The sequence below is a fragment of the Xenopus laevis genome, chromosome 1L, assembly GCF_017654675.1.
Source record: "Xenopus laevis strain J_2021 chromosome 1L, Xenopus_laevis_v10.1, whole genome shotgun sequence".
Classification (NCBI taxonomy): domain Eukaryota; kingdom Metazoa; phylum Chordata; class Amphibia; order Anura; family Pipidae; genus Xenopus; species Xenopus laevis.
The window spans coordinates 18,021,707-18,049,566 of record NC_054371.1 but is presented as its reverse complement, the minus strand read 5'-3'; the positions used below and the strand labels follow the sequence as shown (position 1 = coordinate 18,049,566).

The window sequence follows — 27,860 nt, the reverse complement described above, 5'->3', positions numbered from 1 at the left end:
ATATCAAACCTGGAGTTAAAGGAGAAGGAAAGGTTAAAACTAAGTAAGCTTTATCAGAAAGGTCTATATAAATACACCAGTAACCCCTCAAAGTAATGTTGCTCTGAGTCCTCTGTCAAAAGAAACACAGCATTTCTTTCCTTCTATTGTGTACTCATGGGCTTCTGTATCAGACTTCCTGTTTTCAGCTTAAACATCCTTGCCCAGGGCGTGAGCATGCTCAGTTTGCTTCTCTGCTGTAATCTGATCCCAGAGCTATGAGTGAGCAGAGAGAGACTCAGGCAGGAAGTGATGTCACACCAAGCTAATGTGGCAGCTGCTATTCTAAACAAACAGAGAGCTTCTACAGCCTTTTACTCTGGTATGGTAAAACAATAAATATATAATAAATATAGCATTCTACCTTGCACTATTGCTGCTAATCTATTAGCAATAAAATGCCACCATAGCTTTAAAAATACTTTTTAAAATATGAATGTACATGTAAAGCTACCTATAGGTCATGCTGATTGTTTTTGTAAGTAATTGTGCATTGAAGTTCCTAAACCTGACTGTTTTGCCAATGTGACTGTCCCTTCTCAGCCTGTCAGTTAGAGATTGTAATGCTAACGGACTCCTGCTGCACAAATATGGCAGCCCTCTTATAGATGATCACAGGGAGACGGATAGATAATGTAAAAGCATTGGGAAATTGATGGCAAAATTATAAGAAGCGTGCAAAGTCAATTTTATGGTAGATATATATATAAAAAAAAAAAGGTTAAATTTCTGGTGTCGGTATCTCTTTAAGTTGACCATAGATGTGCAAATAATTAGGCTATATCAGAAGAACGATCGTCTGTGCCAATCTTCCGACCTGCAACTAATGGCTCTTACAGAAGCTGCGCTCCCCTGCGTTCCGTTTTTATGCGTTCAGCCGCAGGGGAGCGCAAGAGTAGACACATTAAGTTTTTTTCAATGGGGCTGTACTCACACAGGTGCATGTAGGCGCCGAACGCAGGAAAAAATGCAGCATGTTGCGTCTCAACCTGCGTTCGGCGCTTACATGTGTGAGTACAGCCCCATTGAAAAAAACTTAATGCGTCTACTCCTGTGCTCCCCTGCGGCTGAACGCATAAAAACGGAACGTAGGGGAGCGCAGCTTCAAACACTCGTCTGTAAGAGCCCTAACCATTCAGATTAATATAAAGTAGTAAAGAGAACAAATCGCATGATGTTCGTGCCATTGATTGACAGACGGCAATTGTATGAAAGTTATGTCCGACAAATACTAGGGAGAGTCATTCATTGATATTGTCAACACATGCAGAGATATTATCAGTGGCCGATATAAAGCTTTTGATCTGATTGAACGACCAATTGCCATGGCCCGGTCTGAACATTGTGCGACTCGATGGTATCTTTGTGTCTATGGCCAGCTTTAAATAGAAATGGAAATAAATGAAGTAATGGATGGATTGTTTTGGGCAGGTGTAACATCGGCAGATAAGAGCCCCGTGCAGAGTGTGTGTATGATACAGCGCAGGTTTCTCACTACAATCAGCAGGATGACAGAAGAGGCCAAGAGACTTGCGGGCTGTGCTGCTGTGGATAACCATGTTAAGGTATTGTGTGTTAATCACTTTGTGTGTCTGTTTATGGGTAGGACTACACAGACGTTTTCGGCGTGATCGACAAAACACCTGCAACAGAAATAAGGTAAGAGATAGAAATGTCGGGTGAAGTCGCATCGTTGATCCGACACGACTGTCTGATGCAGCGTGCAGTGTCTGCATCCGACAGTCGTGACGCGTCAGATCAACGCTGTGACTTCATCCAACATTTCTATCTCTTACTTTATTTCTGTCGCATCGGATCGTGCCAAAAACATCCATGTTGTCCTACCCTATATCTCGGTACTCTCCTCCTGTTCTGTTCATATCTAGGGTTGCCACCCAGCCTGTAAACGACCTGCCGGGGCCAGTATTGCAAACTAACCAGCAATGTAGCTGCCAATAATTTGTAATACCCTTAACAAAAGCCCTTCACCCTCCGGTGGAAACTTGCCCTTTCTTCATCTTCTGGCCATTGCACAATGCGGCCCGCCCTTTTGCGACACAACCCAGTGGCTCCGCCCCTCTGTGTCATTAGTTCCCGCCCGCACAATTTTTTGAAAAGGTGGCAACCCTATTCACGTCTGATTTTTTTCTATTTTTCTATTTTCCAACTGGTCAGATCAGTCTGGGAATAGACACAGCCCTACACTGACTTCTCACACCAGACTTTTATTGCCTTATTAACAGCCATCACTATATTAGTCCCCAGATATCCCTCTAATTATATAAACTTCCCTCTCACAGCTACCTTACCTGTTTTTTCTCATGTATCACCACTATACCCTTTACATTGTAAACCCTCATTACCTGCTTTCTCCGTTTGTCCGTATGTTTCTTATTATGTATCCCCTGTGTAAAGCACTGCATACAATGTTGGTGCTTTTTAAAAGGGTTAATCACCTTTAAATTAACTTTTAGTATGATGTAGACTGATGTTCTGAGACTATTTTTTTTTTTTTTTTTATCATTTGTGGTTTATTCAGTGTTATATTCTGCAGCTCTCCAGTTTGCATTTTCAGCAATCTGGTTGCTAAGGTCAAAATTACCCTAGCAACGATGCATTAAACGGAAAAAGAGACTGGCATATGAATACGAGACAACCTGAATAAGTAAGACGAGTAATAAAAACTAGCATTAACAATACATTTGTAGCCCTACAGAGCATTTATTGTTTAGATGGGGTCAGTGACCCCAGTGGCGTAACTAGAGATTACTGGGCCCCACAGCAAATAATTTTTCAAGCCCCCAAAATGTTTAGTGATTGACTTATTTATTTAGAATTTAATATGAATACAATATACTGTATAGTAGCTCCTGGGCCCCCCTGCAGCCGCAGGGTCTGCTTCCTCTGTATTTACGGCCCTGAGTGACCCCCCTATTTGAAACTGGAAAGAGTCAGAAGAAGAAGACAACTAATTCAAAAACGATAAAAAATAAATAATGAAGACCAATTGTAAAGTTGCTAAGAGTTTGTCATTCTATAACATACTAAAAGTTCCAAAGTTGGATTGCTGTATCCCTCAGACCCGTGGGTTGTTTGAGGGGGAAACAAAACAGAAAAATGGAATAAAATATAGTGCAGTATTTCAGATGATTAATTGTTGCACCTATCCGGGGATTCCAAGCTACAAATTTGACATACTAAAAGTTACCAGAATGCAATCCAGTGTTGGCAATAACAAGCACTTGTACAAAATGCTACGTCTAATGTCTGTGATAGTGGTGCCAAAGTCCTTGAATGTTTGTGTGAATGTGACAGTTTAGACTGGACTATCTGGCACTTGTTCCAGCAATACTGGGTCTCAGGGTCCTTGTGCTCTGCTGTGATTCAAAATATCTCATGAGCACTCTGGGCCTACCAGACTTCAGTTGTAGATATTATACATCCATATATTATTGAGCTGAACCACCCAGCATCCCATCAACACCTTAAAGGAGAAGTAAACCCTAAAAATGAATGTGGGTAAAAATGCCACATAAAAGGAGTGGTTCACCTTTAAGGTAACTTTTATCATGTTATAGAACGGCCAGTTTTAAGCAACTTTTCAATTGGTCTTCATTATTTATTTTTTATAGTTATTTGCCTTTTTCTTCTGACTCTTTGCAGCTTTCAAATGGGTGTCTCTGACCCCTTCTAAAAAAACAAATGCTCTGTAAGGCTACAAATGTATTGTTATTGTTACTTTTTATTACTGATCCTTCTATTCAGACCCTCTCCTATTCATATTCCAGTCTCTTATTCAAATCAATGCATGGTTGCTAGGGGAATTTGGACCCTAGTTACCAGATTGCTTAAGATGCAAATTGAAGAGCTGCTAAATAACTCTCAAACCACAAATAATAGTAAAAAGAAAACAAATTGCAAATTATCTCAGAATATCACTCTGTACATCATATTAAAAGTTCTCAAAGGTGAACAACCCCTTTAATTTTTTAAATAATAATAGTATTATACATATAACTAAATTTAAGACTGTGGTACAACATCCCACATACAGTAGGTCTTGAGCAAACCCATAGGTAGGTGGGTGCTTTTTTGCTTCTGCCTGTGGAAATCTGTGAAGCTGCCCCATTTAGCATAGTATAACCCGGAATCACTAGTTTAACCCGGAATCCCTAGTATAATCCTGAAAATAAATATATAAATTTGTTTTTCTTTTAGAACAATCAAGCACTTGGCATTGGAAGTGGCTCCACCATAGTACATGCTGTGAATCGACTAGGTATTACTGTTATATTAAATGGTTTCTCTAGATATTTCCTCTGTTATTATAAGAGCTTGTGCCTGAATTATAAACCAATGTACTGATTGGTTGGCCTCTGCTGCACATCTCCAATCAGAGCGGACGCAAGGTAAGGCTGTTAAAGAAAGCGTGAATCTGTTGTATAATAAACTAGGTGGGCTTAAAGGAGAACTAAAGCCTAACTAAAGAAGTAGCTAGAAATGTTGTACATGATGTTTTGTGCTTCTGTACCAGCCCAAGGCAACCACAGCCCTTTAGCAGTAAAGATCTGTGTCTCCAAAGATGCCCCAGTAGCTCCCCATCTTCTTTTCTGCTGATTCACTGCACATGCTCTGTGCTGCTGTCACTTACTGAGCTTAGGGACCCACTCACAATATACAGTACACATAGAATAGAAATGTCACAATATAAGGCTGATTAGTAATTAATACACATAATTACTACATGGCAGCACAGAAACCAGTGCAATTAGCATCAGAATTTAATAATCAGCCCTGTAGCATCAGCTTATATTACAGGGGAAGCTCATTTTCTGCTGGATAATTAGTGACGAGCCCTAAGCTTAGCTTCTCAACAGCCAATCAGAGCCCACTGAGCATGTGAGTGTCACAGACACTTTCCAAGATGGTGACCCCCTGTGACAAGTTTGAAGTCCTGGATCATTGCTGCTATTGACAAGCTGAAACTTTAGGCTGGTGCAATAAGTTCAGTATATAAAATATGACATTTTTAGCCACATTCATAGGGTTTACTTCTCCTTTAAGGTGTTGATGGAATGCTGGGTGGTTCAGCTCAATGATATCTGGAAGGTATAATATCTACAACTGAAGTCTGGTAGGCCCAGAGTGCTCATGAGATATTTTGAATCACAGCAGAGCACAAGGACCCTGAGACCCAGTATTGCTGGAACAAGTGCCAGATAGTCCAGTCTAAACTGTCACATTCACACAAACATTCAAGGACTTTGGCACCACTATCACAGACATTAGACATATTATTTTGTACAAGTGCTTGTTATTGCCAACACTGGGTTGCAGAAATGAATTGAGGTTCAGCAGATATTTGTATTTATAGTATCGATTAACTGGATAATAAAATGTATTATTCTTTAACATACATTAAGCGGCCTGAGCTGTATGAGTGTTCCACCCCTGCTAAACCAGGCTCTGCAGACTCATTTCTTACTGTAGGCGCAAAATAAGGTGCATATTTGTATCTGTGTTAATGCAATGCATAAAGCATTTGCACCAGGCCATTGTTATACCAGAGCACCCAGGCCACCTGGAATTTTGCACCTATTATAACAAAGGTTTATTAGAAATATCAGCAGTTAATAATCTTCGGTACAACTCCACCTCTACACTATTTTCTGTTTCCATTCCTTAACTCGTGAATTGCTGTTTTTAATCCATATAATCACAAACTCCCTTTTTAATAATTATATTTAAGCACAGAGACTTTACTGAATTCATTTTATTACACACTTAGGGGGCTATTTACTAAACTCCGAATGCAGAAATCACGAAAAAAATTTTTTTTAAAAAAATCACAAATTTTTTGGAATTTATTAAACCCCCGAGAATGGGAAAAATCTGAATCTGAAAATCCGGCATCTCAGACCTATCGAGGTTGCATATAAGTCAATGGGAGAAGTCCCAATGATTTTTTGGTGCGCTGGGTTTCATGCAATACCCTGAAGTTTTCAGGTGAAACATTTGTGAAAATCGGATAAAATATCTGAAAAAAATCTTGAACATTTTCTCCTGCAAAGCAGATTTTCAGGAAAATGCAAAAATGAATAAGCAGAAAAAATTTAGATAAATTCGGACTTTGATAAATAACCCCTTAATGAATTTAATTGATTTGAAACAATTTATTAATGAATTAATTGGTGTGCTGGCACAAGTTGATTGCAAATTATACACTGGATTATATTGGCACGTATGCACTTTAAGAAAAATGTGGTAATTTTATAATTAGTTTAAAATCAATTTTGGGAAAATTGGAGCGTGTGGGGTTTACTGCTTTTCTTCTTCTTTTTTAATAAATCATTCCGGTTGCTAATTGTACCTCTACACAATTCAAAGTGATTGAGTATAAGTGAGTGGATAAATAGCTACAAGGAAATTTTTTTAAGTACGTGTATCCCTTAATATCTTGGAATTAAAAATAAATACATAATGAGTGTACATTGCAAAAGGGCTTAGAATATAGTTCCCTCGTTAATTTTACATTTACTTTTAAGGTTTACTTATCCTTTAATGGCATAGTGATTCACTTCTATGGCTCTGGCAGTGGGCAGTTACAGGGTCAGTTATATTAACTAATGCCCAGGGACTGCAGCAGAAGGGGCAGTTATTTGGTATATTATATGATGAGATCAGCGTGTCTGAAATTTGATTAATATTGATGCTCCTATTTCTGCAGTCCCTGTCTATTAGTTACTATAAATGCCTGTGTTTGTGAAGTGCCTGTCCGTTTAATAATATGTTTTCCCCAGTGTATTTAGTCCGTCAGTATAACTGCACTTTTACCTACAATCTTTGACCATTAGTTAAAGGGGTAGTTCCCCTTTAAGTTACATTTTAGTATGTTCTAGAATGACCAATTCCTAGCACCTTTACAATTCTTAATTTTTTATTTTATATAGTTTATTTATTACAGCTTTTATTGACCTTGGCAGCCAAAAAAACAACAAAAAACTGTTATTGTTACTTTTTATTACTCCTCTTTCTTTTCAGTCCCTCCCCTATCCATATTCTAGTCTCTTATTCAAATTAAGTATGGTTGCTAATGTAATGGGATGGCTGAAATTGCAAACCGGAGAGCTGCTGAATAAAAAGCTAAATAACTCAAAAAACGCATATATTAAAAAAATGAAAACCAGTTGCAAATTGTCTCAGAATGTCACTTTCTGCGTCATACTAAAAGTTTATTTAAAGGTGAACAACACTTTTAATGAACACGGTAGTGATGTGCGGGCCGAATCGGGCGGGTTCGGGTTGACCTCGCACTGCTCCTCGCCACCTTCAAATGCCGGCTTCTGGGTTCCGGTTTTAAAGTCTCGCGTCTGCTCGCCCTGCCCCTTTTGGGACGTCATTGGTGGGTCGGCGCGGGTCTATAAAAGGACCCTGGAAGCGCGGGCTGGAGCAGGGCGGGTTAGGGTCAAGTGCGGGTCAGGAAAACACGGGGCTTTTATTTATATATAACCTGACAAACAAAACGTATGATTGCCCAGCGGCCACTACCTTAGTCATTGTAAAGTTCCAATAAGGAAGTCTTATTTCCTGTACTACCTGTACCTTATATTCTTATTTATTTCTCTCAGCGGAACGGGTGAAGCAGGAAAATCTGAAAGTCGTGTGTGTCCCTACGTCTTTTCAGGCAAGCTTCAAATTCCTTTCAGTTATTAGTGCATCAATTTATGGTGATATATTCTTATTAGTTACATTACAAGCCAAACTTTTTCTCGTAATGCCATAGAAGAGTGTTGTGAGTCAGGCTTAAAGGACAAGGAAAGACAAAAAAAATAAAATCCCATTTTTACTTTCTTTAATGAAAAAGAAAACTATCTCCAATATACTTTAATTAAAACATGTTTACCGTTTTTATAAGAAACCTGACTGTATGCAGTGAAATTCTCCCTTCATTTACTGCTGTGGATAGGAATTGTCAGACGGTCCCTAACTGCTCTGTAGGGAAACAATCATACTTATGAACAGCAGGGGGAGCCCCCGCCTTACTTCCCAGACATGCAGAACTCAGCTTTGTTTATGACGATCCCAGATCACACTGAGCATGTGCAGGGTCAGGGTCAGGCAAAGATGTATAACAAAGTTACAAGATGACAGCCCCCTGTGGCCAACTTTGAAAGCATAAATCATTAGGCTTGTGGTGCAGTAAGTTCATGCTTATGTTTAGTATTCAAAATACAGCATTTCTAGCCTTATTATATTTTAGACTTTCCTTGTCCTTTAAAGGTCCAGTAAGACGAGTAAATTTAATGGTTCTCTATTCCTATATATGTACCGTTTCCCTGCACTGTTAATAATGACGTGCTTGCCTCAGACTCTGCTGCAGTAACTATAATAAGCTGCTGTGTAGCTGCGGGGGCAGCCATTCAAAGTTGAAATAGGGCAGTAGTGCACAGAGTCACATCAGATTATAGATAAACTGTGTAGAACGCTTAGGGCAGAGACACACACTCAGATTTGGGGAGATTTAGTCGCCCGGTGATAAATCGACTTTTCTTAGGGACGACTAATCTCCCCGAACTTCCTCCTGTCGGCTAAAATCTAAATCGCCGGCGAGTTGGCACTTGGAGCGATCCGTTTTCCGAAGTCACCTGCAGTTTCCTTGTAAGACGACTTCGGAAAACGCAATGCACCGTTTGCCATCCCGCCGGCGATTTCCATTCTAGCCGGCAGGAGGCAGTTCGGGGAGATTAGTCGCCCGAAGAAGAGTAGATTTGTTGCCGGACTACTAATCTCCCGGAATCTGAACGTGTATCTCTGCCCTAAGTGGGGAATTCACAAAAGTGGTGATACTGAGACAGAAAAAAAAGTGGAGATAAGAATGTCAGGTTTCTACAGTATCTCCATTTTCGTTAATTTGACACTTTTCAGATTTTGTCTTTTGTACGACATTTTAATGACTTTTTTTTCTGAATTTGACTAATTCTTACTAAACCTGTCAGTCAGCCATCAAATTTAAATTTCAGGGGGAGGGTTTTTTTTTACCTAGGAAAATTGTACATCATTATTTTCAGGATAACCTGGGCTTTCTAAATCTACATGTTTGTCTAATTCCACTTCTGTAACAAGATACAAGGGTCTAAATACAAAAAAAAAAATGCTATTTTGCATAATATAGGGAATTTTATCAGAAATATGTTTTATTATCTTAGGTCAAGTGTCTATTGCTTCTGTAGCACCTATTTGGCTGTGTTCAGATAAATACCCACTAGTAGGATAGAGTATTGGCTACATGCCACTTACACAACAGGGTCAGGGCCTTCGCCAAGTGGAAACTATCCCTTTAAGATGTAGTAGAACTACAAAACACAGGCTACTGCATATAAAAATGGATTGATTGGACGCCAGGAGGTTCTTTGGTGCAATTAAAGTAGATGGTTTATTGTAACAAATGCAAATGCAAGTGACGACGGGTTTACTCAGGCAGGAGTTGATGCAGGTGTAGCATATCACAGAGAAGGGAGGCTAGCAGAAGATGATACAGCACAATGAAGACTGTCACTCCCATAAGGCATAGTAGTCAAGTGTACATCAATTCCCAGAAGACAGATATACCTCTGTGGGAATCGGGATCACCAGTGGAGTAGTTAGGGAGACAAAGTCTAAAGCCTAATACCCTGTCCACTGAGTCCCTGCACTAAAGGCAAACAAGAATCCTTTGGGAAGCTACTCCCTGCTACTATCCTTGATGGAGCGCACAGCTGCTCATGCTATATACAGCTGACTATCTCACTCTCCTAGAGAGTCTATTAAAGATCTGCACTAATGATAGCTAACCTCATTCACAGGGTTTCCTGGTCCCTGACTTAATCTCCAAAGGTGCAGGTCCCTTTAGGGCGAATGGCTTTACTGGAGCTTTGGTGATCCCAGGCTCATTGGGAACATCTAGCAGCACAGACACCAGGAGCCGAAGAGCAAGAGGCCACTCCCTGTACAACACTATATAGCAGTGTGGCAGGAAATGGTATTACACCCTTTGACCAATAACTAATGGTGTACTAGTAAATGAGCTGTTACAGGGTTTATGCCCAAAAACAAAGGAGCAAAGTAAGGGTAGGGATTTAACTCTATAGGAGCCTAACAGATCCTATAGGTCCCTACACTTCTAAAACAAAAAATTGCCTGGGAAACTTAACTTTTCCTTTAGATAATACATTCACTAAATTGCTAATATTGCCTTATTCGTTAAGCTAAAACAAATAAAATAATAATAAGTATGAGTTAAAAACATATAGCATTCCAAAATTGTAGAAAACACAATGTTTAATCAGTGTTTTACTTGTTTTGTTAATGAGGCTTTTACATTGATAGGGTTAGGCAGAAACTTGTGCCCTGACTATAAAATGATAATCCCTATTAATATGATACTAATTCCCCAATAAAGTATGAAATGAAGATTGGGAGAAGCAAAGCAGAGCAAGTTATCTTAGAATTGATCACATTGGGAAGGGTTATACGAAGCTTTACTCCATTTTTAAAATGTCGGCACAAAATGCTGTTTAAAATGTTTTTGCACCATTTTTATGTCGTTTGAAAGACAAATTCATAAAAGTGTCTGTAAACTGTCTTTCTTTCAATAAAAAATAGGGATGCACCAAATCCAGTATTCGGATTCGGTCAGGAATCGGATTTTTCAGCAGGATTCAGAATCCTTCTGCCCGGACGAACCAAATCCTAATTTGCATATGCAAATTAGGGGTGAGGAGCAGTGTCAGACTGGGATACCGGGAAAAAACCCGGTGGGCCCGACCCTTAATGGACCCCCACCGGGCCAGTCCCCTCTCCCGACAAGAAAACCCCTTTTTTTTAGGCGCAGCGCCATCTGCACATGCGCGCAGCACCTATTGACTGTGGAGCGCCTCAGTGCGCTCAACGCGTTAGAGTAGGGGGGTCAAAGCGGGCCCTGGACAGTAGTCCCGGTGGGCCCTGGGCCCCCCAGTCCGAACCTGGCGAGGAGGGAAATCACATGACTTTTTGGCACAAAACAAGGAAGTAAAAAAAAAAAGCTTTTCCCTTCCCACACCTAATTTGCATATTCAGATTCGGTTCGGTATTCGGCCGAATCTTTCGCAAAGGATTCAGGGGTTTGGCTGAATCCAAATAATGGATTCGGTTCATCCCTACTAAAAAATGAAAAGTGTCAGTTGAGCCGGAATTTAGGCATGTTTTTGAATATGAAGAAAGTATTTTATACCAGTTTATCAAAACTTTTACTCCAAAAATGGGCTCTCTTCACTTTTGTGAATTCCCCCCTAAGACTTAACCACTTACTGAGGAGGTTAAACAGTGCTGAAATGCCATTCATTCTCTGCAGAATCCTAAAATAAAACACTTTCTCATAAAAAAAAATAGGACAATTTTTGCCAAGAATAGTTTGTGTGTAGCTGCAGGTTGGACAGATACAAACTGTCAGTATCAGAAATCACCTTATGCTGTTGCAGCAGCCCAGGGAAACTGAAATACTAAATTCTTTCTCTTTGAGCACCAATAGTTCCCAGCATATCGCAGTTCCTAAAAATAAATGTAAATAAGTATGATCAATACGGTTAGATTTATATCTGTATCTCCTGCAGGCCCGGCAGCTGATCCTGCAGAACGGATTAGTTCTGACCGACTTGGACAGACACCCTGAGGTATGTTACCGACTGTCGCCTTTTATACCCTGCTATCTGTGCATTTATTTTAAAGGAAAACTAATGCTAAACAAAGAATTAGGCTATAAATGCTACACATGGGGGGGGGGGGTTGTAGTGCCATTCATTGAGCTCCATATCAAAAATCTGTGCAGGGAGCTGCGTCAGAAGACTTTGGGCCGAATGTGCCTCCTCTTCTTGCCCCTCGGTAGTCGCCTGCCCTTCCTTTTTGAATTGAGCGCAGCCTAGTGCAAAATGACCTGCGACTATTTACTCAATGCCCCATGCAGTGGGCCAAATACAAAAAATGGCATATCGATGGCCTTTTTTTGCTCACTGCGTGGGTCATTGTAAATGAGCCCTAATATGTTTTAAGCTTCTGTACCATATCATTCCCCATAACCCCACGTTTAACTTCTCATCAGTAGCTCAGAGCAGACTGAGCATGGGCAGTGCCACTTCCCAGATGGGGAGCTCACGTGGACAACGTAAGTCATTGCAGTAAGATCATGGCACACTAAGTTCAGTATTTAAAATACAATATTTCTAGTAGGGATGCACCAAATCCAGGATTTGGTTTGGGATTCGGCCTTTTTCTGCAGGATTCGGCCGAACCCTTTTGCCCGGCCAAACCGAATCCGAATTTGCAAATTAGGGGCAGGGAGGTAAATCACGTGACTCTTTGTCACAAAACAAGGAAGTAACAAATGTTTCCCCTTCCCACCCCTAATTTGCATATACAAATTCAATTTGGTTCGGTATTCGGCCGAATCTTTAGTTTAGGATTCGGGGGTTCGGCCAAATCCAAATTAGTGGATTCGGTGCATCCCCTAATTTCTAGACAGCTTTTTTGTTAGACTTCAGTTCTACTTTGAATTCAAGTTCTACTTAATGTTTTTACCTCAAAATGCAGCAAATAATTGTCTAAAAAAGGGCATGAATTTGGTAATCCCTATTATTTGTATAGTGCCAGTATATTCGCTAATATCATTACATGGTGATGGTGATACAGAGGGGGGAAGGCCCTGCTATTAACGAGCTTAAAGGGGAACTCCACAAAAACATAACTTAAGCTTTTTGAAAAGTAAACACAATTTCATGCAACTTTGCAATATTCATCAATAAAAAAATATGCAGACTTTTAATGGTTTGGAACAGTTCCCTAAGCCTCGCCCCCTGCTCTCCTGCTGATCTGTCTGACTACTTTGCTGAGCTGGCTGACTACTGTTACTTTGTATCAACAGCCATTTTCTCCATTTGTGATTTCAAGTTATTCTCAAGAGCTGTCGTTCATATAATGTTTTATATTTGATTATTTTTTTGATCATGTTTTCTGCAGATTTTATTTTAATCATATTTTCCAATTTCATTGCGTGATTTTTGTATTCTTCTCATGCATAATAATGTTGTGATTAAAACTGATCATTCGGAAACGCAGAATCCATTTCTTTTGATCACATGAATTAAAGGGGACATAGACCGATCCATATAACAACGAAAAATTGCTCATGTGAGCACTTATTCTATTTACAATAGTTCTGTTCAACTTTTTCCATGTATTGGGCTGACAATTTCTCTTGTAGCACATGTTTAAGGGCCCAAATAAATGAATATGATGTCATTTAAAGAAGACTGTGGAGCAGATGGAAGAAATAAAAATATAATTTGAAAGGCCACTTCCAGCCTGGGAACCTTTGGTACAGAAAGTAAAAAAAGGCAAAACCTAACAAGCTATTAGGAAATCTAAACTGTATTTCTTTACCTGGTGCCGGGTTTTATTACATAAATAAATAACTGTCTGTCTGCAGCTTGATGTCGCCATTGATGGAGCAGATGAAGTGGATTCAGATCTTAACCTTATAAAAGGAGGAGGGTAAGCGAGAAACAGGGACACATTGTATTATTTTGGGGGTTACAGTTGCCTATAAATCAGCGCAGTCCAATAGTTTCCATGTGGGGGGTTCGTTGTTACATATAACATTTGGAGTTCAAGAATATATTTATATTACAAAGTCTTTTGAAACTCGGAGCCATAAAAACTTCATGGATTGCCCTGCCATATAACTTCAGTCTCCATGTAGATGTATGTTTTATTTATATAGCAGAGGGTGAAGCACGGTACAGCAGAACAATTAAATTCGTAGGAGGTGTTTACATTAACAAATATAAATAAGTACAAAGTACAATTCATACAAATTATAGTTAAAGTAACAAGGAGGATGGAGGTCCCTGCTCCTTTGAATTTATCATATAAGTTAAAAATGCAGCTACGTAGATGTTTGTTAAAGCAATACTGAGACATTCCTATAAAAATCATAGGAACATGTCCATATCAAGGTTGTACATCAACACCAAAGAATTGGACGGCACTCCGATCAAAAGGAATACAGGTTTATTGCATACTCCTGCAGGGATCCTACGCCCTATGCGTTTCGGCATTGATGCCTATGATTAAGACTACGAAACGCGTAGGGTGTAGGATCCCTGCAGGAGTATGCAATAAACCTGAATTCCTTTTGATCGGAGTGCCGTCCAATTCTTTGGTGTTGATGTGGATCTTGGCAGTGGGGACGCTGCGGACAGAGCACCCGATAGGGAACATATGGAACAGCTACAGGGAAGGTGAGCTTTGAGCGGTCCTTTTTGTTTTTGAGTGACATATCAAGGATGTGCTGCACACTGAATATTTTCCTCTAAAAGCCGCCCCAGCCCTGCAAACCTTTGTGAAGCCGACCCTCCGACGCTGCTAATATCTAGGAGCTGCTGCACACCGAATATTTTCCGCTAAAAGCCGCACCAGCCCCGCAAACCGTTGTGAAGCCGACCCTCCGACACTGCTAATGGATCCTCTGCGTTTTCAGTCACATTGGCTGCGGGCGGAGCGATCCTTCCATAGGCTGAAGTCCTCTTTTCACTAACCCAGGGATCCCCAACCTTTTGAACCCATGAGCAACATTCAGGAGCAAAAGGAGTTGGAGAGCAACACAAGCATGAAAAATGTTCTTGGGGTGCCAAATAAGTGCCAAAACTCGCCTCCAAGCCTGGAATTCAAAAATAAGCTCCTGCTTTAAGGCCACTGGGAGCAACATCCAAGGGGTTGGTGAGCAACATGTTGCTCACGAGCTACTGGTTGGGGATCACTGCACTAACCTATGGAAGGATCGCTCCACTCGCAGCCAATGTGACTGAAAATGCAGAGGATCCATTAGCAGTGTCGGAGGGTCGGCTTCACAAAGGTTTGCGGGGCTGGGGGCGGCTTTTAGCAGAAAATATTCGGTGTGCAGCAGCTCCTAGATATGGACACATTCCTATGATTTTTATAGGAATGTGTCGGTATCACTTTAATCAAGTGAAACCGTTATAATTCTATTATTAAATCTAAAATCGTAAAGCAAGTCAGAACAAATAAGTACCTGGAACTAGACTACTATTTTTATTTTGGTTCTTTATGACATTGTTGGATCTTTGAGTAGTACTGTAGTATTACCACTGGGTGGCACCATTGGCCGCCAGTCTCTCACTAACCCCCTTCCCCTTGTCCCCGTGAGCATTAAGAATCTCTTTGCACTGACTCGCTGCATGTGCAGAATCAGTTGTCTCCTACACTGAAACAATAACCACATCAGTAATGAAGAATAAGAGCATACATATAGACTAACTAGGAAAGCATTATACAGGTATAAGATCTTTTATCTTGAAACCCAGAAAGCTCCAAACTACAGAATGGCAATCTCCCATAGACTCCATTTTATCCAAATAATCCAGATTTTTAAAAATGATTTCCTTTTTCTCTGTAATAATAACACAGTAGCTTGTACTTGATCCCAACTAAGATATAATTAATCCTTATTGGAAGCAAAACCAGCCTATTGGGTTTATTGAATGTTTACATGATTTTCTAGTAGTCTTAAAGTGTGAAGATCCAAATTACAGAAAGACCCGTTATCCGGAAAGCCCCAGGTCCCATACATGTATATTGTACAGTTCAATTTATACATACATGCCTTAAAACATTGAATTATTTATTATTTTCTTGAATTGTATAATTCCCTTTGTTTTAGTGGCTGCTTGGCTCAGGAGAAAATAGTGGCTGGCTGTGCCAAGTCCTTCATCGTCATTGCCGATTACAGGTAAGAGAATATTGCTGGTTACGTCAACCGACTAAATTCAAAATAATTTCTTCAGATTTCTTACAGCTACAGTTTTCCCCAAGCTGCCATTGTCTCCGGGTATTTTAATGCAGCCTTCTCTGTCATCTATCATTACCCATAGCCCTTCTATTGTGTCAAAATCATTTTACAAAAAGTCCTGAAGAGATTAGGCCTGGGGTATCATCTAACAACACCGGGGTATGGCCAGGAGAGAAGTTGTAAATAGAATGGAACTCTCCATAGCAAGAACAGCTTCCATGGCAGCATAGTTATTCCCTTGTGCTGAGAACAGTTTATCAGGAACAGTCCTGAGTTTCATCAGTTTATCAGGAACAGTCCCAAGTTTCATCAGTTTATCAGGAACAGTCCCGAGTTTCATCAGTTTATCAGGAACAGTCCCGAGTTTCATCAGTTTATCAGGAACAGTCCCGAGTTTCATCAGTTTATCAGGAACAGTCCCGAGTTTCATCAGTTTATCAGGAACAGTCCCGAGTTTCATCAGTTTATCGGGAACAGTCCCGAGTTTCATCAGTTTATCGGGAACAGTCCCGAGTTTCATCAGTTTATCGGGAACAGTCCCGAGTTTCATCAGTTTATCGGGAACAGTCCCGAGTTTCATCAGTTTATCGGGAACAGTCCCGAGTTTCATCAGTTTATCGGGAACAGTCCCGAGTATCATCAGTTTATCGGGAACAGTCCCGAGTATCATCAGTTTATCAGGAACAGTCCCGAGTTTCATCAGTTTCAGGAACTGTCCAAGTTCTTTTAAAGCCTGTATAGAGGAATATCATAAGGCTATGCCAGCAGAGGTATTCCCTGTATTAAGCACAGTTCTGCAGGAACAGCCCCCTTTCTTTTTGCATCTCATTATTGTTTAACCATCTGTCATGTCTTAGGAAAGATTCCAAAAATTTTGGGGAGCAATGGAAGAAAGGCGTTCCTATTGAAGTGATCCCCATGGCTTATGTACCGGTGATTAAAGCCTTACAGAGTCGGTTTGGGGGTGTAGCTGAATTAAGGATGGCTGTCAGTAAAGCAGTAAGTAAAGACTAGTTTCTGTGAGTTAAGAAAGTGTCACTGTACATTAAAATAATGCATATTTATTTAAAAGAAGCCTGAAAAAAGTGTTCCTTTATTTCTTTCCTAGGGCCCAGTGGTCACAGATAATGGGAACTTTCTTTTAGACTGGAAGTTTGACAAGGTGCATGACTGGAGAACTGTAAATACAGAAATAAAGATGATACCAGGTGATATATAGAGCGCCTCACCACAGGGCTGTATAATGAGGAATTACCATGCAGATCTATATGCTGCAACCCCTTTTATATATTTATTTGTCATTAAGAAAGCAAACAATTGCTGAAAGTAATGCAATAAGTGTCCACTAGATGGCAGCAACTTTCCTTTCTTCATTATAGGATATTCATCTCCAGTTGGTTTCTAATACTGCCAGGATGACAGTTGCAGCAAATCCCAATTTCTTTGACAATTTATAAAGTGTATGCATTCATAGGTGATGCTGGCTTATGCGTATGCAGAGATGAACCCTTAACCAACACAGATCATTTGGAGAAAACTGTAGATGTAGGCGTATTTGCCCACTCGTATCCTGCAGTTGCTTTAGCCGACACATCTCTGTTTGTGCTGTGTTAAGTCACCCACTCTAGTAATTTTCCTTTCATTTACTTTCTCTGACAGCAGCAGATAGGAAACTTCAGACGGTCCCTAACTGCTCTGCAGGGAAAGGATCATACTTTCAAACGCCAGGGGGGAGGGACTTCCCAGAACTTCAGCAGCTTTGTTTGTTTCCCTGTAGAACAGCCAGTGACCATGTAGAGATTCATATCTGCAGCAGTCAGAGCAAGTAAATGAAGGGGGAATTTCACTGCATACAGTCAGATTTCTTATAAAAACTGAAAAAGAGGAGAGCACTCATACGCAGATTAACCGCTTGTGATTATTTATTATTCATGCTGCTTTACACGACATGTTTCGGGCAGGTGTTGCCCTTTCTCAAGTGTAAACATACAGGTACACAGTGAACCTTATAAACACACCCCTCACACCCATGTGATCTTCAACATCCAATCTTGGATAATTAGATACAATTAAAGGTAAAAATCTAAAAAACATTTTCCATAAAAAACTTATAAAAAATACTTTTCTCCATGTCTTTTACTTGTGGGTTAATGTCCAATCTTATTCATAAGTGCTGTTCTGTGCAATGTTGCCAAAGAATGATACAATTAGTATCATTCCCCTTTACTGTTTCCAACTCCAGCTGCAGGGACAAAGATCATGGAGCCAGATTTAAACAGATAAACTGGGATTCTATTTGGAGGATTATTTTGCTGCAGCCACTGGTTCTGCAGAGTTGGAGAAAGTTTGTATTAAACAATACAAAAACTATAAAATCCACATTAGATTACATGACAACACAGGACCCAGTGCAGTCTGTATATTCTGATTATTAATCAGTCTTGCTGTATCGGCTTCTGGCAGATATTATTTGACTTGTGCTGTTTTGATCCCTAAACAGCCCAGATCACACTGAGCATGTGCACAGTCTTGGTCTTGCAAAGATGTTTAACAAAGTTACAAGATGGTGACCCCCTGTGGCCAACTTTGAAAATATAAATTATTTGTTTAAGTAGGCTTCTGGTGCAGTAAGTTTATGTTTAGTATACAAAATACAGCATTTCTAGCATTATTCTAATTTTAGCCTTTTCTGCTCTTCCTTTGTGGTATATGTTTAGCTGCCCCTGTAGTGACCAATGTATCGTTATCAATAGCTTTGCAAGTAAAATCCTTTCGAATTCGAAATATAGGATTTTCGCGCAAAAGCTTCGATCGAATGATCTAATGAAAATCTTAGATCCTAAATATTTTAAGCAATCGATAGAAAGAATTTTATTCGACCAAAAAAAACTTCGAAAAGTGCTGGGGAAGGTCCGCATAGGCTAACATTGCACCTCGGTAGGTTTTAAGTGGTGAAGTATGAAGTCGAAGTATTTTTTAAAGAGACAGTACTTCGAACGATTTTTACCTCGACTCGTTCGAATCATTCGATTCGATGGAATTTGACCAATTCGATGTACCCAAAAAAATACTTCGAAATTCAAATATTTTTCCATTCTAATTATTCACTCAAGCTTAGTAAATCTGCAAGTTTAGTTACAGTAATTCTAAGCTGCCCACAGTCATTGGTTAAAGGTACAGGTATAGGATCCCTTATCCGGAAACCCGATATCCAGAAAGCGCCGTATTACGGAATGGCTCCTGTAGACTCCATTTTATCCAAATAGTCCAAATGTTTGAATAAGATTCCTTTTTCTCTTTAATAATAAAACAGTAGCTCGTACTTGATCCCAACTAAGATATAATTAATCCTTATTGGAAGCAAAACCAGCCTATTGGGTTTATCTAATGTTTAAATGAATTTCTAGTAGACTTAAGGCATGAAGACCCAAATTACGGATAGATCCGTTATCCGGAAAATCCCAGGTCCCGAGCATTCTGGATAACAGGTCTTATACCTGTACATGCATCAAAAGGCACTCATTAGTTATGTATATGTGATCGGTGCCACTCAGTCCATTCTGTCTCCTGTTTCAATTGAAAGCAGAGCTCCCAATGACATAGAAGAACCCTAGGCTACAGCCCCCCTGAAGATGTTGGATCAGTGCTCTCCACTGCAATAAGGATGGGATTATAGGAAAAACCACTGCATTGTAGGGGGAAAACATACTGATTACATCTTAAATTGCACTTTGTACACTGCACTTGCCGGTTGTAAATGAATCTGTGTATCTTTGTTTTATTTATGGTGATTGTATCAGCGGCATAATATAGAGGCATCAGACCCCACAGGGTCCGCTTCCTCTCTAGCATTAAAATCCACCCCTGGGTCGAGGGCAGCTATTCACGTTGGGCCTATCTAAAGAATTTTCTTTAAAGTGGGGCCCAGCGCACTCTTGTTATACCACTGGCTTGTATTGTTACCCTGAGATACTTTTGCCACACGCACAACATCTTCCATTTAAATGACTAAGAAACATCAGAAACAGGAGTTTTTTTTATCATTCCAATTCCTCTGTAAAGATGTGTGGGGTGAAGTGTATTCTCTTGTGCTTCCTGGTTCCTTTCTGATGTAAGAAACGGCTGTGGTGCATTTCTTTATGGCAGGATTCTAGGTATTTCAGAGCATGGGGTTGCCTATGAGTAAGTGCTGGGTAAGCATGAAACGTGTTCGGCTCCATGTGATGTCTATTTAAAAGGGTGGGTCACCTTTAAGGTAACTTTTATTATGTTATAGAATGAATAATTCTAAGCAACTTTTCAATTGGATTTCATTATTATTATTTTTTTATAGTTGTCTTTTTCTTCTGATTCTTTGCAGCTTTTAAATGGGGGTCACTGACCCCTTCTGAAAAGCAAATGCTCTGTAAGGCTACAAATGTATTGTTTATTACTGATCTTTCTATCCAGGCCTCTCCTATTCATATTCCAGTCTCTTATTCAAATCAATGCATGGTTGCTAGGGGAATTTGGACTTGCTTCAATAATAAAAAATGAAAACCAATTGCAAATTCTCAGAATATCACTCTCTACATCATACTAAAAGTTATCTCAAAGGTGATCAACCCCTTTAAATATAATAAATATTTTTTAAGCAGCCCGAGTATAGAGAAATATTTTTTGAGTATAATGTTCTACCTCTTTTTGGTCCCTAGAGGTCTCTATCATGCTTCACTTTGTATTATATACTTAACATAGATTCTGTAGCCAATATATTTCTTTTGACTATGAAGTGGCTGCTGATCAATACTGCCAATGTTAAGTCACGTACTATAGGGGGAGGTCTCTTCCATCTCTCCTGCCTGTCAGCAGATGGATCAGACTAAGTTGATTCATCTGTTGTTTCCTTTATATCTGATTGAAATATATAAAGTTTTCTGCTGTACTATCTGCTGCCCTGTGATTGTCCTAGGCACTCCTATGACTATTTGCTTTCCCCTCTATTCATTATCCTGATATTAATATTTCACGTCTTGTGTTCCACGTATCCACAACTTCTTTAGCAAAGAGCCGCTAGTCTCCCAGCTGCCTATAAACACACAATTAATTTTGCCTATTGTTTTAATTAAACAAACAGGATCGTTTTTATGAAATGTTCTTCCAAACTGTGCAGGATAGTGAAATTAAGGTTAAGCCCAAGGATGCGTTGTTTATATATAGAGCTCAATGCATCATTTACAGTGACTCCAGACAGAAGTGCTAAAGCCGGCAATACATTATTTGATGCGCTCATTTGACAAGGTTGCCAAATGTGATCATTCCCGTGATATGCCCACCTAAACTGGGATTTATATGCCCACCTAAACTGGGATATATCTGGCTAATTTGATTGATTGGCCTTGTTTGGGTTTCTGTATGTAACTGCACACTATTCATCTGGGAATCCTACAATAAGGTCAGATTTTATATGGAAAATGTAACTATAGTAACTAAAGTACACATATAGGCAAACGTATATGCCCAATTATTTGAACTGGAATTGGATTTAAGATACACTCAGAATTGACAACACAAATGTCACTACATAATCTAATGCAGTGCTTAACAACTGGCGGCACATGGTGCACCCCCCCTCCTTGTGTGACCTGCCACATGAAAATGTGACTGCTTACCATGTGTACATTTAAAAGGTATCAGTACTGAGATTAACTGGCCCCTGTATTGTTCACACCTCATATTCAGACTGTAATCCCCCCTGCACTGTTCACACCCTTAAACACGCTCTTTGTGTGTGTCATACTCTGCCTGCCCTATGCTCCCTGTGTGTGCCACTCTGCCTGTCCTATGCTCCCTGTGTGTGCCACTCTGCCTGCCCTATGCTCCATGTGTGTGTCATACTCTGCCTGCCCTATGTTCCCTGTGTGTGTGTCATACTCTGCCTGTCCTATGCTCCGTGTGTGCCATACTCTGCCTGCCCTATGCTCCATGTGTGTGCCATACTCTGCCTGCCCTATGCTCCATGTGTGTGCCATACTCTGCCTGCCCTATGTTCCCTGTGTGTGCCATATTCTGCATGCCCTATGCTCCCTGTGTGTCATACTCTGCCTGCCCTATGCTCCCTGTGTGTCATACACTGCCTGCCCTATGTTCCTTGTGTGTGCTATACTCTGCCTGCCCTATTCTCCCTGTGTGTGTCATACTCTGCCTGCCCTATGCTCCCTGTGTCTGTCATACTCTGCCTGCCCTATTCTCCCTGTGTGTGTCATACTCTGCCTGCCCTATGCTCCCTGTGTGTCTCATACTCTGCCTGTCCTATGATCCATGTGTGTGCCATACTCTGCTTGCCCTATGCTCCCTGTGTGTGTCATACTCTGCCTGCCCTATTCTCCCTGTGTGTGCCATACTCGGCCTGCCCTATGCTCCCTGTGTGTGCCATACTCTGCCTGTCCTATGTTCCCTGTGTGTGCCATACTCTGCCTGCCCTATGCCCCCTGTGTGTGTCATACTCTGCCTGCCCTATGCCCCCTGTGTGTGCCATACTCTGCCTGCCCTATGTTCCCTGTGTGTGCCATACTCTGCCTGCCCTATGCTCCCTGTGTGTGCCATACTCTGCCGGTCCTATGCTCCCTGTGTGTGCCATACTCTGCCGGTCCTATGCTCCCTGTGTGTGTCATACTCTGCCGGTCCTATGCTCCCTGTGTGTGCCATACTCTGCCTGCCCTATGCTCCCTGTGTGTGCCATACTCTGCCTGCCCTATGCTCCCTGTGTGTGTGATACTCTGCCTGCCCTATGCTCCCTGTGTGTCATACTCTGCTTGCCCTATGCTCCCTGTGTGTGTCATACTCTGCCTGCCCTATGCTCCCTGTGTGTCATACTCTGCTTGCCCTATGCTCCCTGTGTGTGTCATACTCTGCTTGCCCTATGCTCCCTGTGTGTGTCATACTCTGCCTGCCCTATGCTCCCTGTGTGTGCCATACTCTGCCTGCCCTATGCCCCCTGTGTGTGTCATACTCTGCCTGCCCTATGCCCCCTGTGTGTGCCATACTCTGCCTGTGTGTGTCATACTCTGCCTGCCCTATGCTCCCTGTGTGGGTCATACTCTGCCTGCCCTATGTTCCTGCCCATTGGGTTTTTGGTGTGCAACCACCATTGATATGGATCTGATATTAAAAATTGCTGTGGCAACATAGGTGTGGTTTAAAATGGGTGTGGTTAACACTGGTTTCTATTATTGGCCCTTCACCACGGAGACCCGAAAAATTCCATCCCTCGGTACAACAGAAGTTGGACAGCAGTGATCTAATGATATTCCATGCTTCCTGCATATAGGGGATACAAGTTGTTTAGCTGTCGATACAGACCAACCTTATATGTTATTGTTTGTGGAATGCAGTGTTGGACAGGCTGGTGTCCACATATTGGCATATAATGTACATTAAAACTTCTGTGGCTTTATAAGCCGTGAGGCCAAAAGCCGAAACAAGTTTCTTTGGGCCTTGTAACATCACATGCCTAAGACCCATTTGTAAAGATATTTTTTAAAGTGTATATACAGGTATGAGATCCGTTATCTGGAAACCCGCTATCCTAAGGCCATCTCCCATAGACTCTATTGTATTCAAATAACCCAAATTTTTGAAAAATGATGTTCCTATTCTCTGTAATAAAGCAGTACAGGTATGGGGACCTGTTATCCAGAATGCCCAGGACCTGGGGTTGTCTGCATAATGGATCTTGCTGTAATTTGGATCTCCATGCCTTGTTTACTAGAAACTCATGTAAATAAACCCAATAGGCTGGTTTTGCTTCCAATAAGGATTAATTATATCTTAGTTGGGATCAAGTACAAGCTACTGTTTTATTATTACACAGAAAAAGGCAATCATTTAAAAAAAATTGGATTATTTGATTATAATGGAGTCTGGGATAACTGATCCCATACCTGTACCTGATCGAAACAAAGATATAATTAATCCTTATTGGAAGGAAAACCAGCCTATTGGGTTTATTTAATGTGTAAATGATTTTCTAGTAGACTAAAGGTATGAAGATCCAAATTACGGAAAGATCTGGAAAGCCCTTGTCCAGAGCATTCTGGATAACAGGTCCCATACTTGTATTATGAAGCACTTTTTACGCTGTAAATTACCCAACCTATATTTTTTGTTTGTCTATAAGACCAGACACTTTATTGTATAAAGAATTTTTCTGCACAATATCCCTTTGTGATCAAATTTTTTAATACTGGTAAGAAACAACCTGTAGGACTGTGCTGTGCCCCCTCGTGCTGGTTGTTAAGGACTCGTCACTCTAGAGACAGATTTTAGTTTCACAGCTTCTCTTTGTGGTTATGGAATGTTTCAGCAGCGCAGGTGCATCTCCTGCATGTGAAGGTGGGGTGAGTTTCTTAAACACTGGTCCCCTCCCTCCACAAACCGACTCTTGTTTCATCATCATTTGGAGCTTTCAGTGTAAATCTCATGGAAAGAACTCTGAAGAGTATTCAATACAATACAGCAAGTTCTGACTCATTTTTACAGTTCATAAACAATGTGGTAAAAATCTGCTCCTTCTTTTTGCAAACCTTGTTCAGTGATATATTTATATTAAAATAAATTATTTATTATTCTGTATAATACTAGACTGTAATACCTGAAAACTAAAACATTTTACATTGCTATGTTGGATTGAAGCAGAACTAAACCCTAACAATAAATACAGCTAAAAATGCCATATTTTATATAAAGACCTTATTGCACGAGGCTAAAGTTTGAGCTTGTCAATAGCAGCAATGATCCAGGACTTCAAACTTGTCCCAGGGGGTCACCATCTTGGAAAGTGTCTGTGACACTCACATGCTCAGTGGGCTCTGATTGGCTGTTGAGAAGCTAAGCTTAGGGCTTGTCACTAATTATCCAGCAGAAAATGAGCTTCCCCTGTAATATAAGCTGATGCTACAGGTTTGCTGATTATTAAATTCTGATGCTAATTGCACGGGTTTCTGTGCTGCCATGTAGTAATTATCTGTATTAATTACTAATCGGCCTTATATTGTGACATTTCTATTCTATGTGTACTGTTTATTGTGAGTGGGTCCCTAAGCTCAGTAAGAGACAGCAGCACAGAGCATGTGCAGTGAATCAGCAGAAAAGAAGATGGGGAGCTACTGGGGCATCTTTGGAGACACAGATCTTTACTGCTAAAGGGCTGTGGTTGCCTTGGGCTGGTACAGAAGCACAAAACATCATGTACAACATTTCTAGCTACTTCTTTAGTTCTCCTTTAACCCATATCCAATGATCAAGCTTTACACGTTTAATGCATTAAAAAGTAATTGGTGATTGGCTGATGTGGATTCACTGCTCTGCTGTGCTTTAGTTCTTTTCTTCATAAATTTTAAACTGTAGTTTTGTAAAACCTCAGCGGCCTTTGACTTCAGCTTCCATTGTGTATATGTTTAATATAATAGTGAATTTAGCTCTGGAAACAATTCAGTGCACCGATCACTTCCCTCAATCAGTCAGACAACGTATAGGAAAAATAAATGGATTCCCTCGCTGATATGTTGATTAAGCAATAAGCCCCAACGGCAGGGCATTACCAGTATGTGGGTTTACTGCAGGTTTATAAGACTGCCATACAAGGATATGCAACTGTCATTCCCAGCTGAAGGCTCTTGGTGGGGAAAGCATTAGAAGCTACTAATTCCTATCATTAAAAATGACTAATGATCAATTCTGCCTCTTTTACATCCCCACAGGTGTGGTAGACACTGGTCTTTTCATTAACATGGCTGAGCGAGTTTATTTCGGAATGGAGGACGGGACGGTTACAATCCGCGACAAGCCAATGAATTAATGCCAACGCTGCAAATACCTGTGCCAAACCCCTACGTCTTGCATCATGTATATTCCCCATTGTCTGTTCTCCTGGTACTTCCCTTGTTTGTTACAGTTGAACTTCACTCTTTCTGTGCATCTGTGTTTCTATTATGGAGAGCTGACCCCTCCTTTTATAACCCTTTTATGGACACACTTTTCTCCCAGCATGCACGATAGTCCGATCCTCCACAAAGTGGTCATTAGACAATGCACTAATTGTTGTATATAACGTTTATTAAACTTGTGCTGATACCAGACGTAGGTTTAGTAAATAGCGCACACACCGTACCCCTTTAATAAATGACATTTAGTGCCATTACGTAATTCCCTTGGCTAATGAGCCCCATTTGTTTAGTAAATTCGTATTGTGAACTGTTCAAGATGGTCGTTTCTGTCTTTAATATACTGAGCCATATATTTAATCATCGCCTACAATAAAGCAAAGAAGAGAATATTTTTTTTGTATAAGTTTGCCAAATTCTAAAGCTTCCATTACATTTTTGTCGGATAAAGATATACTGTAAAATATTTTTGACTAAACGCTATTCCAATCATTTAAACTTTTCCACCCGGTCAGTATCTGCTTGTATCTTTAAGGGGAACGATCTCGAAAATGAAAATTTAATATACAGTAAGAAACTTTCTAAATACAATCCATGTTCTGCATAATTTCTGAAATAATCAAGTTATTATCTCTCCGCATCTGTTTCTCTTCATTCTCTCTTCATGCAGCAGTTGGGTGTCAGATATTCATTGACAGTTAGATCCAATATATCTTATAGGGAGGCTCCTTTTGCCTAGAAGATGTATTGGAGCTCACTCTATTAAAATCACCAGACATCATGTCTCTCTACATGCAGCAGTTGGGTTTCAGATATTAATTGACAGTTAGATCCAATATATCTTATAGGGGGTGCCTTTCCTAGCAGATGTATTAGAGCTCACTCAAAAAACTGATTCCAGTACAAACAAAATGTAACAAAATAACTGCCTTTTGCACAAATTCTGCATGTAGAGAGACATGATGTCTGGTGATTTTAATAGAGTGAGCTCTAATACATCTTCTAGGCAAAAGGAGCCTCCCTATAAGATATATTGGATCTAACTGTCAATGAATATCTGACACCCAACTGCTGCATGAAGAGAGAATGAAGAGAAACAGATGCTGAGAGAGGAATAGTGACTATAAACTTGATTATTTCAGAAATGGTACTGAATTTGCAATTGATTATATTTTAGAAAACTTCTTATTTCAGTATGATGAAGCTTGTATTCAATTTTCATTTCTTGGGCGGTAGGTTTTGATGTTCATGTGCCAATCCAGTCAATTGCATTATGTCAAAAGGAGAGGGGAGGACAAGATAACTTGGCAGTTATACTTGGGTATTAGAGAGAGCATATATTGCCTGCTGGTTTTAGTTAGCCTTTAAACTGCACAATTTTTACATTTCTATTGTTGTTGTTGTTGATCACAAGTGCCTTTATTTACACAGTCCTTTGGGTCTCTTCTTGTTTCCAGTGGTTTCTTTACTTAGATATTGTTTGATCCACTTGATTTCACACTGTTGATTTCATATGCCATTTTCATTTTGCTTGGAATTTGGGCAAATGATCTAAGCTATCGGCCAATTGCCTGCTGTGTATGTTTCTGTACAATGGAAGGCAATGGTTAATGTGTTTCTCAGATATGCGTCTGCTGCTTAGGTACTGGAAATTCTATTTCTGTAATAGCTGCATGAGATCAAACTCTTGTGTAACTGCTGCCCACTTGGTAAAACAATCGGTTTACTTTCCGCTGGTCTGAGACTAATGTGAACAGTAAATGTAATTTCGGGAGACTGTCAGCTCTTTGCCAATCCGAGTCTGCTTCTCACCAAAACAAAGCCGAATCATATCGTAAAGCTGCTTAAAACATTCATTTCCAAGAACCACTTTGTAGTGACTGAAGCCAGTGTAAAAAAGAGCTGATAACATTTGGGATCAGGGGGTGGTTGTCTCTTTTTGGATACAAATGTTATTCGAGCTTTACTAGAAATGCAATGTAAAGAAAATGTCAAATCCTGCAATAAAGATTTAATAGAAA

General features: G+C 40.2%; 1 protein-coding gene across 1 annotated transcript; it reads left to right on the top strand.

Annotated features, from left to right (window-relative positions):
- Window positions 1-1,480: 1,480 nt before the first annotated feature.
- On the top strand, window positions 1,481-27,860 carry rpia.L (ribose 5-phosphate isomerase A L homeolog; the record flags this gene model as incomplete). Its single annotated transcript, NM_001091081.1, is given in 9 exon segments — window positions 1,481-1,604; window positions 4,258-4,318; window positions 7,668-7,723; window positions 11,667-11,726; window positions 13,535-13,599; window positions 15,788-15,856; window positions 16,774-16,915; window positions 17,025-17,124; window positions 25,657-27,860. Coding segments are annotated over 9 exon segments (708 nt in total). The 3' UTR covers window positions 25,755-27,860.